Source organism: Quercus robur, chromosome 4, assembly GCF_932294415.1.
Source record: "Quercus robur chromosome 4, dhQueRobu3.1, whole genome shotgun sequence".
In the NCBI taxonomy this organism is placed as follows: Eukaryota; Viridiplantae; Streptophyta; class Magnoliopsida; order Fagales; family Fagaceae; genus Quercus; species Quercus robur.
This window is the reverse complement of record NC_065537.1, coordinates 67,946,541-67,959,355: the sequence shown is the minus strand read 5'-3', so window position 1 is coordinate 67,959,355 and position 12,815 is coordinate 67,946,541. Positions and strand designations below refer to the sequence as shown.

The window sequence follows — 12,815 nt, the reverse complement described above, 5'->3', positions numbered from 1 at the left end:
TTACTAATTAATTTTTTTTTTATTCCTTCTCATTGTTGTCTTGCAAAGGTGAGTGGATATGGCAATAACAAGCCTCACCCTCAGCAGCATGTGTGGCTGCACTTGGCTTCAAAGCTCAGCGCCACCACCACCGCCTCCGCCTCGGCTGAGGGCTTGTTGCTATTCTTCTACTCAGCTCTCTGTTCACAAAACCTTGACACGCATTCACAGTTCTGGTGTCATAGCTTGCCTTCGTGCCAATAGGTCTCTCTCTCCCTCTCTCTAATATTTTAGTTTAGAGACTGTTTTGCTGTCTTATACTCTTATTAATGGCTTAGTTACTGTATCTTTTTTCTCCTTTTGGATAGCGCAGAGCTGGCACTGAAAGCTGCACGTGCTGCACTTAGTGGTGGCATCTCAGTTGTGAGTCTCTCTTTTTTTTTTTACAAATTTTTCTTTCACAGATTGAACTAGTCTCTCATGTCAAGTAAACTGTCTTAATAATTAATGTATCACACGTGTAACAATCACGACTTCTAAGACCCAACTTTTATTATATAAATATTAACTAAGTAAGTAGCTTTTATAATCTTAAAAGTTGATTCAGTTGCATTGTTTTGGACAGTCTAGAAGAACTTATTGCACCCACATTGCTTATCCCTTAATCTATGGATTGTGATTAGTTAGATTCTTGCCGTTAGTTAAGGCCTCTTGGGAAACTTTAGCATTGTTGATTGGGTAAATGTTTGTTTTATGTTAATCATTTTATAAAGAAATACAATGGTAATTTATTCTTATTCTGCAATTAGTTGCAGTAGTCCATGATGATATGAAAGATGGTTTTTGATTTGTTTCTCTTTCTTGATATGTAGCTGGAGATTGTGATGTCTACCCCAGGTGTATTCGAGGTTGTTGAGAATGCAATCTTTTCCAATTCCCCAATGCAATTGGCTTCTTGGGCTTGGGAGTTAATGTGCTTTCTTTCTCTTTTGCATAGGTTCTTCAGCAGCTGGTGCAGGAACGTCCTACTACAACCTTAGGAGTAATTCTCTTCATAGCTCCTCTTGAATTTCTTAATATATCATTTATGTTCAAATTGACTGTGCTTGACAAAAATCTTTGCTAAAGTCTATGCTTGTCGGCATGGTTATCTGTGCATGATCTATGGACAAATTCTGTGCTTGTTTGGAAGGACATTAGACTGGTGTTTCTCATTTGTTGGATGTTATATGAAAATGTGAGCTTGATTTATAATGATCCATGATGAGCTAATTAGCTTAATTACTAGTTTTATGTTCAAATTGACTGTGCTTGACAAAAATCCTTCATAAATTCTATGCTTTTCGGCATAGTTATCGGTGCATGATCTATGGACAAATTATGTGCTTGATTGGAAGGACATTAGACTGGTGTTTCTCATTTGTTGGATGTTATATGAAAATGTGAGCTTGATTTATAATGATCCATGACGAGCTAATTAGCTTAATTACTAGTTTTATGTTCAAATTGACTCTGCTTGACAAAAATCCTTGCTAAATTCTATGCTTGTTGGCATAGTTATCTGTGCATGATCTATGGACAAATTATGTGCTTGTTTGGAAGGACATTAGACTGGTGTTTCTCATTTGTTGGATGTTATATGAAAATGTGAGCTTGATTTATAATGATCCATGATGAGCTATTTAGCTTAATTACTAGTTATCTGACAAAATGCTAAACTAAATTGCCCCTTTTAGATATTATCTTTAGGCACATTTCATGTAAATCCAACTAGATGCAATTTTTAGTTCACAATCTGGTTTTGGATGCATGTGGATGGGTTTGTTTGTTGCTGACATACCATAGATAATTATAAATAGAGAGCCCAATTTTGATTTACTATCTGTTAAATAAGAATAGGTCATAACTACTTGGAGGACTATCAAAAACTATCTTTGTAACAGACATTGAATGTTTTTACTGTTCCATCTTCAATCAAGAGAAGTCATAAAAGGTTCCATTTAGCAAGTACTGCTTTGCAAGAGTTTTCTCACTTCTGAAAAATATAAAGTATCCTGCAGATTGGGACTGTTTTAAATGTTGCGGATGTAAAAAATGCAATAAATGCTGGAGCCAAATTTCTAATGAGTCCTGCAATGGTGAAAGTATGCGTTTTGAATTCTGCAGTCTCATGCGTTTTGAATTATTTTGTCCTTTTTAGTGCTCTTCATGATTCTTGTAACTTTCTATCTTGAATTGAATCCTAAACAAACCTGTTAGAAGACATCACTAATACTGCTTCTTCTGTATACTCTAAACATGCTTATTGGCTGTCAGGACATTATGGTTGATGCCCAATGTGGTGAAGTTTTGTACATACCTGGAGTGATGACCCCAACAGAAGTAAGGCCATCTTATAAAACTTAAAACTCTCTTTCATTTCTAAGCTTTATAGCGTTTGTAAAAATTTTCTTAATGCACTTGACTTCTTATAATGTATATCTTGTTGGACACTTCTATTTCAGAGTTATTTTTTTCTACTGTTCTTTTTGAGATTTGAAACTTTTGAGTCAGAAACTTAAAACCTGGTTGTGATTTACAGATATTGTCTGCATATGATTCTGGTGCCAAAATTGTCAAGTTAAGTCTTGACATGTTCTATGATGTTTAAGATTGGGCAGTTCATATGGTAGTCACTGTCCAATGCCATATGCACTCCTGACTCCTTTTTTCAAAGGATATTAATGTGAAAGCTCATTATTTATTTGATATCCTCTATCCACCAGTCATTACGGTTGCTAGGTACACAATTATGGTAAATGTCCCCAATTGACCATGAACTTCTTTTAAACATCAGTGCTTGAATAGTCATGATTTTCCTTTTGGTTCAAAAATAAAAGCCGTCTTTCTAAATGAAATTATATAAAGTTATGCAAGCTAAAATAATAAGTTCTGTAGCTTAGCTTTCTGAGTTAGAATAAGATATCAGTGGAATTTGGATCTAAATTATAGTAAACTGTTTTTCTGAGAGGTGTGCATCTTCATTTCTCTTGTAACCAACTTGGATTCAAGATTTGTCATTTTAATTGGTTCATCTTGTCTCAAATCTACCCTATCTAAATTTAATCTTTCAGTTTTCTATCTTGTGAATTGATCACGCTTTAGACTTACCCAAAAAAGATCATGCATGCATAGGCTCTGCTTCCTTGAGTTGGCACCTTGGACCTGATTAGTGTTTTTACCACAGAATTTTAAAAGTATTTCTGTGCCTCGAAATGGTCTTTCTTGTCTTAATTTGCTCTATAAATTTTTTCCAGCCCACATTGTTCTTCTGTACACAATTTCAGAGTGGTGTCTATTTATTTTAGTATTATAATTAAATTCAACTGTTAATTCACTAGACTAGGCATACTGGTGCGGACACGAGGTACAAGCCCCCAATTACACACGTATAGGAGGAAGAGCAAAAAGAAGACGGCCCAGCCTGTGGCCTTATGGATGGAGCATACTAGTTATTGGGCTTAAAATTAAGCAAGCCCAAACATTTAATGATTAGGGTTTCTTTAGGGTTTTTATTGTTGGCTATTTAAACAATTTTTCAGATTATTGTAAGACAGTTTTTTTGAGAATTATTAAAATAAACGTGTGTTTTCTTTCACTGGTGCCGACTCCAGTTTGCTTGGTGCTGACTCCAAGCAGCCCTTAGGTGCTGACTCCTAGGGTTTATCTTTTGTTCTATTGTTAGTGTGGTTGTCCTACGTCAGTTTTGGTATCAGAGCAAACTTCCGGTCCATACAACACAACCGTAGACAACCAATAGAAAGCAAAACCATCAAAAAAGCAAGCCAGCCAAATATGTCAGTACCTTTCAAGTATTTGCCCCATGAGATCTTGAACAAACCCAAATCAGCCCCGGCAATCCGTGTATACCCCGCAGCCCCACATGAGTTTTTCATCCCCAAGCCAGCAGAGAAGCCAATGACGCCTCCCATGCCGGTGACCACCATCCGTGCTCGCCTCTGATCAGAGAACCCACACCCACAAGCCCAAAAAAAAAAAAAGAAACCACGCAAGCCATCAGCCACCAGCCGAGACCCACAAATCAACCCTCAGCCGCCGCAGCCCATCAGCCACCAGCTGCAGACAGATCAGCCACCGCCGTCGACACCATCTTTGCCCCTGACCACTGCCGCTGAGGACGTCAAGCCACCGCCGATGCAAGCCCCGAGACAGGCAGCTGCCACTTCGTCGCTGCAATCTTCCCCGTCTTGCGCCACCGCCGTCGTCGACAACTAGCACCACCATCCATCGCCAAGCCGATCACGTTGTCTCTTTTAGTTTCTGTGTTTTCTTTTCTTTAGCGTAGCTTGTGTTCTTTGTTAGAGTCTGTCATTTGAAGTTGTTTTAAGGTCTGTAGCCTCTTAAGTCCATCACAACAGTGTAGTTTTATTATTTTGCACAAAAAAAAAAAAAAAAAAATTAACGTGATGTTGCTGCCAGCCCATTGCACGTATGGGCAAGTTGTTATTTTTGTCACAGATCCATTTTGTCCTATTAGACCCACTCACGTGAGGAATCAAGTGCAGTAAGTTAGCTACGGACAAGGGTACGGTTCTTACTCTCTTTTTGGTGGATTCAGTTTTGTCTCATTGAAATATTATCTTTATATTTTTTATGTGCATATCCCACCATATATTATTGGCCTACCCATTTTGTACCCAAATTAATTATTTTATTATTTGTGCTTTGTACCCATTCTAAAAAAAAAAAAAACTTTGAAATATTTGATCCTCATTATTAATTGTGGAGCTTATTGAAAATTGACTTTTATTTGGGCTATCTCTCAATATTGTGAACTCTGTCACTACTTGACTGCAATTTCTTCACATGCACTCTTGCCTGACCCTAATTTTAAATTGAGAATTGGTTACTTGAACTTTTGTGAATCTCAATTGCATTCATAAATATAGTGTGCATGCATCTACGTAGTGGTCGCATCATGTCAAACTCTGAACATCAATCCACTTCTGAGTCTAGGTCCTCCTTAGAGCAAACCATAGATGACCTAGCAAAAAATGTTCGTAATTTAATGGATAGGGTTGATCAAATTGAAGCATCTCAAAGAGAGATCGTTAACCATGAAGGAGATACCCTGCTTAGGCAAAATCACCACGGTTACTTTCATAGGGTTCCAAACTTTGAACATGATCACTATAATCACAATGACCCTAGGGATTATGATGATAGAATGTTCAAGGAAAAGATAGAAGCACCCACCTTTGACGGCTGCCTGGACCCATGGGTTTTCACTGATTGGTTACGTCAGATGGATAAATTCTTTGACTACTACCATTGGGCTGAGAATAAGAAAGTGAGGTATGCTAGGATGAAGTTAGTTGGAAGAGCCGACCTTTTCTGGGAGGACCTTGAGGATAGCATTAGGCGACGACATGAGCCCCCCATTACTGATTGGCTTGAGATGAAGGGTGCACTCTCAAGGAATTATCTTTCTTCAACTTATAGGAGCTCCCTCCTTGAGGAATGGGATCGCCTAAGGCAAGGCACTGCTCCTGTGACTGAGTATATAGAAAAGTTCAAGGAGCTCAAGAGGCGAATTCGAATAGTCGAGGAAGAGGTTGTCACACTCAATAGGTTTAAGAAAGGTTTAAATGCTAACCTACTAGGCGAGATTATCACCCGTGGAGTCACTACCTTAAGAGAAGCATATGATCTCGCTAGGAATTGTGAATTAGCATCCAAATCTATCTTTTGGCGACGTTCTGAGCTCCGAAGTGTTCCCGCCAACCCTCAACCTTTTGGTAGCAAACCTAGACTTGCCTTACCCCCTAAGGTCAACCCCAATAGCACCCCACTAGAAAAAGAGGACAAGGGAAAAGGTGTGGTCAATGAGCCTTCAAGATTAGGATCTCGCCTCCAATGCTTCAAATGCAATGGGGTTGGATACATCGTTGCTGGATGTCCCTCTAGGACCCTTGTCATTCAAGAGGGTGATGAAAAGGTAGAAGATGTTGAGGAGCTAGTGTATGATCCAAATGTTGAAGAAACCCAAGATGTTGAAGAAACCCAAGATGTTGAAGCGGAATGGGAAGATGATCCTAGCTATCTCGCATGCATTAAAGCCATTTCTCCCTAAGTTGATGACTCCAAGAACTTTGGTGTCCCTATAGTGAATGTGGTAAGGTGTGCCTTGGCAGAGCAAAGAGACGCTGATGATTGGCTAAGGAGTGCCATCTTTCAAACTTACACTAAGTATGGAGACAAAACTTGCAAGGTTATCATAGATAGTGGAAGTTGCATTAATGCAGTGTCTTCTAACGTTGTTTCCTGCCTAGGCTTGAAATTGACCCCACACCCTAACCCATATAGAGTTTCTTGGGTGGATACTTCCTCCATAGCCATAAAAGAAAGATGTGTTGTCCCACTTCAATTCCTCACCTACAAGGCTGAAATATGGTGTGACGTGATTCCCATGGATGTAGGGCATATCATCTTAGGTAGACCTTGGCTGTATGATCTGGATGTCACCCTTCATGGGCGATCCAATTCTTGCTCATTTATGTTTGAAGGTAAGAAGATTGTGCTCACTCCTTTGAAACCCAAGCCAATTGGCATGAGCAAGAAGACAGAAGCACCAAAGGCGAAAGGCCTGAACATCATAAGTCCGAGGGCATTTGAAAGGGTAGCAATTCAAGAGTCCATTGTGTTTGTCTTAGTTGCCAGGGAACTATGTGGAGAGACTAGTGAGGAGCAACCTGAAGAAGTGAGGTTAGTGCTCCAGGAATTTAAGGACGTTTTCCCTGAGGAACTCCCCGATCATTTACCACCCATGCGTGACATACAACACGCCATAGATTTTGTGCCCGGAGCGGCCCTACCTAACTTGCCTCATTATAGGATGAGCCCTGTAGAGCATGCCGAGTTGCAAAGGCAAGTAGAAGAACTACTTAGGAAGGGTTTTGTCCGTGAAAGCATGAGTCCTTGTGCGGTCCCTGGACTCTTAACTCCAAAAAAAGATGGAACTTGGCGGATGTGTGTTGATAGTCGTGCCATCAACAAGATCACTGTGAAATATCGATTTCCTATCCCCCGGTTGGATGACATGTTAGATATGATGGCTGGAGCAATGATCTTCTCTAAGATAGACTTAAAAAGCGGCTATCATCAAATTAGGGTTCGTTCGGGTGATGAGTGGAAAACTGCCTTCAAGACGAAGGATGGTTTATATGAGTGGATGGTGATGCCTTTTGGATTGTCTAATGCTCCTAGTACCTTTCTGAGAGTGATGACTCAAGTGCTCAAGCCTTTTATGGGGAAATTCTTGGTTGTGTACTTTGATGACATCCTCATCTATAGTAAGTCTAGGGAACAACACTTAGACCACCTAACTCAAGTTTGTACTACCCTTAGGAAGGAGAGTCTATATGGCAACCTCAAGAAGTGTTCTTTCTTCACTAATAGAGTCGTCTTCCTAGGTTTCATAGTGTCCTCTGAGGGAGTTTCTACCGACCCCCAAAAGATTCAAGCGATTGTGGAGTGGCCCGAGCCCAAAAATATCCATGAAATTCGAAGCTTTCATGGGCTCGCTTCCTTTTATCGCCGATTCATCAAGGAGTTTAGTACCCTTATGTCCCCCATCACTGACTGCATGAAACAAGGGGAGTTTGTTTGGACTAAAGCTGCTGCTAAAGCTTTCAATGAGGTAAAGCAAAAGATGACTGAGGCACCTGTCATGCGTCTCCCTGATTTTACCAAGCCTTTTGAGGTGGAATGTGATGCCTCAGGTATTGGTATAGGGGGAGTACTTAGTCAAGAGCGTCACCCAATTGCTTATTTCAGTGAAAAGTTGAATGACGCTAAGCAAAAGTACTCCACATATGACAAAAGAGTTTTATGCCATTATTCGAGCTCTTTGGCATTGGCGCCATTACTTGTTGTCTCGAGAATTTGTTATCTACTCTGATCATGAAGCTTTGCGCTATCTCCATTCCCAAAAGAAGCTAAATTTTAGGCACAGTAGTTGGGTTGAATTTTTTGCAGCGCTACCACTTTGTAGTGAAGCATAGGGCGGGAATTGAGAATAAGGTTGCTGATGCACTAAGTCGAAGGGTGTCTTTGCTATCCATATGAGTGTTAAGGTTACTGAGTTTGAACGACTCAAGGATGATTATGAGTCATGCCCAGATTTTGGGGACCTCTACACTAGCCTCAGGAATGCCCCACGACCAATCCTGGATGATTATACCCTTCAAGATGGGTACTTGTTCAAGGCCAACAAGTTATGTATCCCTCGGTCTTCAGTAAGAGATTTCCTAGTTTGGGAAATACATGCGGGAGGCCTGGCAGGTCATTTTGGCCGAGACAAGACAATTGAGGAAGTGAAACGTCAATTCTATTGGCCTAGTCTTAAGAGGGGTGTTGCCAAGATAGTTGGTCAGTGTCGTACATGTCAACTAGTCAAACATCGCAAGCAAAACACTGACCTGTACACACCTCTACCTGTGCCAGATCGCCCGTGGCAGGATGTGAGTATGGACTTTGTGTTAGGTTTGCCCCACACCTTTAGGAAGCATGATTCCATTCTAGTAGTTGTTGATCGCTTCTCCAAGATGGCTCATTTCCTACCATGTTCTAAGACCTCTGATGCTTCTAAGATTGCAAAACTCTACTTTGATGAGATTGTCAAACTTTATGGTCTTCCCAAAACCATAGTGTCTGATAGGGATGTTCGCTTCATGTGTTATTTTTGGAAGACCTTGTGGCATTTAGTGGGCACCAAATTGAAATTTTCCACGGCATTTCATCCTCAAACTGATGGTCAAACTGAGGTGGTTAATCGTAGTCTAGGCAACCTCCTTCGGTGTCTAGTGGGTGAAGCCAATCGAAATTGGGATTCTATTCTTCCAGTAGCCCAACTTGCATATAATAGCTATGTCAATAGGTCTATAGGTGCTAGTCCTTTTGAGGTTGTGCATGGATATACACCTAGGAAGCCCTTAGATCTTTTGCCCATGTCCCCACATGTTAGGATTTTTGAGTCTGTTGAGGCATTTGCACGACATATTCATGATTTGCATAATGAGATTCGCAAAAAAATTCAGGCAAGTAATTCTCAATATAAAATTCATGCTGACACTCATCGACGTCATGCAGAGTTTCAGGTAGGGGACTATGTCATGATTCGGATTTGACCTGAACGGTTTCCCTCTGGGACCGTTAAGAAATTGCAGGCTCGTAGTGCCGGACCATTCTAGGTATTGAAACGAATGGGCCCAAATGCATATGTGATTGACCTCCCTCATGATTATGGTATTAGCTCCTCCTTTAATATTGAGGATCTAATTGCTTATAAAAGCCCCACAACTATTCCTGATACCCCTTTTGATGAGTATTTGCCTAATCCTATTGATGTCCCTATTTCCACTCCTTTACCCTTAAATTTGCCCTATGCACATAAAGAATCTATTGATGCTATTTTAGATGAACAGATTGTTTCTACCAGGGATGGAGGAGTTCACCGTTTCTTAGTTCGGTGGCGAGGGCGACCAGATTCTGATTGCACATGGATTACTCGAGATGAGCTATTGCGACTGGATCCTGATTTGCTGGAGTACTATCAGAGCTCTTCAGATTTCCACTCGACGGGGTTGAGTTCTTCTCACCCGGGGGGAGTTGGTGCGGACACGAGGTACAAGCCCCCAATTACACACACGTATAGGAGGAAGAGCAAAAAGAAGACGGTCTAGCCTGTGGCCTTATGGATGGAGCATACTAGTTATTGGGCTTGAAATTAAGCAAGCCCGAACATTTAATGATTAGGGTTTCTTTAGGGTTTTTATTGTTGGCTATTTAAACAATTTTTCAGATTATTGTAAGACAGTTTTTTTGAGAATTATTAAAATAAACGTGTGTTTTCTTTCACTGGTGCCGACTCCAGTTTGCTTGGTGCTGACTCCAAGCAGCCCTTAGGTGCTGACTCCTAGGTTTTTTCTTTTGTTCTATTGTTAGTGTGGTTGTCCTACGTCACATACTTTGTCTCACAAAGCTTCCATTCAGATAGTTGAGAGTTCCTTACTTATATTGGCATTATGTAGGTTACTTACGCTCCTAAACACTAGCTCATAAGTCATAAATGCATTCTTCTTCGTCAATCTAAAGAATCTTCATAAGATTTGCACAGTGAAGAAAGTATGGCTTAGTATATGATTGGTTCTTTCAAACATTTGTATTCTCTAGTTTCTTCACTAAGAATTCTGGGATTTTATACTGTTTGGATGTCAGAAAATAGTTCATCTATAGATGTACCTTATGGATTTATTTTTCTTCTATTTGGTGGACTAGGTTTATCTCGTCTCTGCACTAGGTGGTAGTCGGTATATTTCTGCACTCAAGAGGCCTTTTCATCACATCTCAATGGTTGCTTCTCAGGGCATAACAATAGGTTAACTTCGTCTCTGTCTTTTATCTCTTAAAGATTCACTACTGTAAATTTTGTGTTCATGCTCAAAAGTAAGAAAGATTCAAAATTCCACTCTTCTGCTATTTATTATCCAAGTATAAGAAAGAGAGATGATTTTGCATTTGGGAATTGTATTCATATCCCTCCATTATCCAAATTGTTCTCATGGCTAAGACATTTATTGGGAGTTCTTTCAAACTCTAAAAAAAAAAAAATTTAAATGCGTGTATCAGCCCTTCAAATAAATGAAAATCATGCATAAAATAACATTTTCTTGATTCATGTGTACTTTTCATAGATTGAAATTCAAACTTGTAGTATTCTTGGAACATGTGTTTTTGGAGAACTTAAAGAGACATTATGTTCAGAAATATTTGTTAAGTTGATATGTTTTATATTCTTATTTTCTGTGTGCAATGTGATGTTATCTGTTTTCTAATCTGATACAGATTCAGTCAGAAAATATATCACCCAAGGAGCATCAGCAGTTGTATTATCTGATGCCATATTTGATGAGGCAATTAGTCAAAATAATTTCAATGAAATTTGTCGACTTGCACACAGTGCAGCTTTGCAAGGCAATGAAGCATTAGAATGGTGAGACTTTTGTTGTCTATGGATATTGCTTGGTTTGTCTCTGCTAGACTATTATAGCTGTAGCCTTTGTTTGAAGTTGCCAATGCTACTAAAGAGTGAGAAATACTAGACTAAATAAAACGAATGCAATTTGTTCTAAACCAGATATGCTGGATCTAAAAGTTACACTTGTCATGACAAGCCTTTGAAGTCATAACTGCAAACCCACGAAATTGTAGGCAAAATATTACTTCATCAATGTGTGATATGGATTTTATGTTTGAATGCAGACAGAAATTTCATTTTTTTAAATCCACTGCTGAATTGATGACCTACGTATAAATTAAGAAAAATGTGTGGCATACAATTTCTGAGTAGCAGATTATTGGTTTTGCTAACATTCTACATAAATAGGTCAATTAACATTTTAGTAATCCCAGAGTGGCTGGAAAATCTACCTTAGTTGCCACCATACTAGGTTTTCACTCATTAATATTCATGTTTCTCCTGCCTAAGTTGACTTTGATAACTTCATATCAGTATTGTGTTAGAAGATGCTTTTGTGCAACTAAATTTAGTTGGTGAAATTTTTTTTCTTTTCCTTTTTCATATCTCTTTCTCATGAGCTTCTTTGTGGTCAAGAAACCATGAATCAAAATCCTTTGTTTTCATGGTGCTGCCCTCAGTTTCTCCCAGTGTAATTGTGGAAGATTTAAAAAGCATGATGATGACTTATGGCCATCATAAAGTTAATGCATCATTTCCATTTATTAAGGCATATTGTTAGTATATGTGGAAGAGCTGGAGTTTGATCAAATAGGGGAGTTGGAAAGGGGTTGGTTGGAGAGGAGATTTGAAAAGGAAGAGATTCTATCAGTGGTCAGAGATATGGAAGGGGATAAAGCTCCAGGTCAAGATGGCTTTTCTATGGCTTTTTTCCATCATTGCTGGAGAGTAGTAGAAAGAGATGTTTTAGTAGTCTTTGATGAATTCTTTCAACACTAAGTTTGAGAAATCTCTTAATGCTACTTTTATAGCTTTGATTCCTAAGAAGAATGATACCTCCAACATTCGTGACTTCAGACCTATCAGTTTGGTGGGGAGTTTATATAAAATCTTGGCCAAGGTTTTGGCTAATAGATTGAAAGTGGTGTTAGATCAACTGATATCTGAATCTCAGAATAGTTTTGTGGGAGGTAGGCAGATCCTTGATTCAGTTCTTATTGCCAATGAGTGTGTTGATAGCAGAATGAAGAGTAAGATTCCAGGAGTGATTTGTAAGTTAGATATTGAGAAAGCTTATGACAATGTGAATTGGGAGGCACTTCTGAAGTTGTTGAAGAAAATGGGCTTTGGGGAGAAATGGTGTAGCTGGATTTGAACCTGTATCTCTACAGTGCAGTTTTCTGTGTTGGTAAATGGGACCCCGGCTGACTTCTTTGGTAGCTCTAGAGGTTTGAGACAAGGGGATCCGTTGTCTCCCTTTTTATTTTTAGTTATAATGGAGCTGTTTAGTAGGATGGTGAAGCGTATGGAGGGGGCAGGTTTACTTAGTGGTTTTAGGGTGGATGGTAGGAGGGGCAAAGGGGAAAGTGTTTCACATTTGCTGTTTGCGGATGATACTATATTGTTTTGTGATGCAGAGGTGGAGCAAGTCCTGCATGTTCGATTGCTGTTACTTTGTTTTCAGGCTGTGACTGGTTTAAAGGATAACGTAGATAAAAGTGAAATGGTTCCTATAGGGGAGGTAAATAATGTGCTAGCTTTGGCAGAGATATTGGGTTGTAGGGTTGGGACCTTGCCA

At 39.5% G+C, this 12,815-nt stretch overlaps 1 protein-coding gene across 14 annotated transcripts in view; it reads left to right on the top strand.

Annotated features, from left to right (window-relative positions):
• The window catches only part of LOC126723447 (uncharacterized), a 103,435-nt gene that overhangs the window by 42,156 nt on the left and 48,464 nt on the right, over positions 1-12,815 (top strand). The window contains exons 1-9 of one of the 14 annotated variants that reach the window (XM_050426852.1): positions 7-215; positions 353-402; positions 852-887; positions 977-1,021; positions 2,040-2,123; positions 2,296-2,361; positions 10,318-10,417; positions 10,885-11,032; positions 11,698-11,786. The exons of 8 other annotated variants lie outside the window; for them this stretch is intronic. In XM_050426852.1, coding sequence (XP_050282809.1) covers positions 59-215; positions 353-402; positions 852-887; positions 977-1,021; positions 2,040-2,123; positions 2,296-2,361; positions 10,318-10,417; positions 10,885-11,032; positions 11,698-11,758 — 747 coding nt within the window. In that variant the 5' untranslated portion in view covers positions 7-58 and the 3' untranslated portion in view covers positions 11,759-11,786. Of the gene's footprint in view, positions 1-6; positions 244-347; positions 403-851; positions 888-976; positions 1,022-2,039; positions 2,124-2,295; positions 2,362-10,317; positions 10,418-10,884; positions 11,034-11,697; positions 11,787-12,815 lie in introns of those variants that run through there. 5 more of the 14 variants (XM_050426848.1, XM_050426847.1, XM_050426854.1 and 2 more) reach the window with 5 other exon arrangements.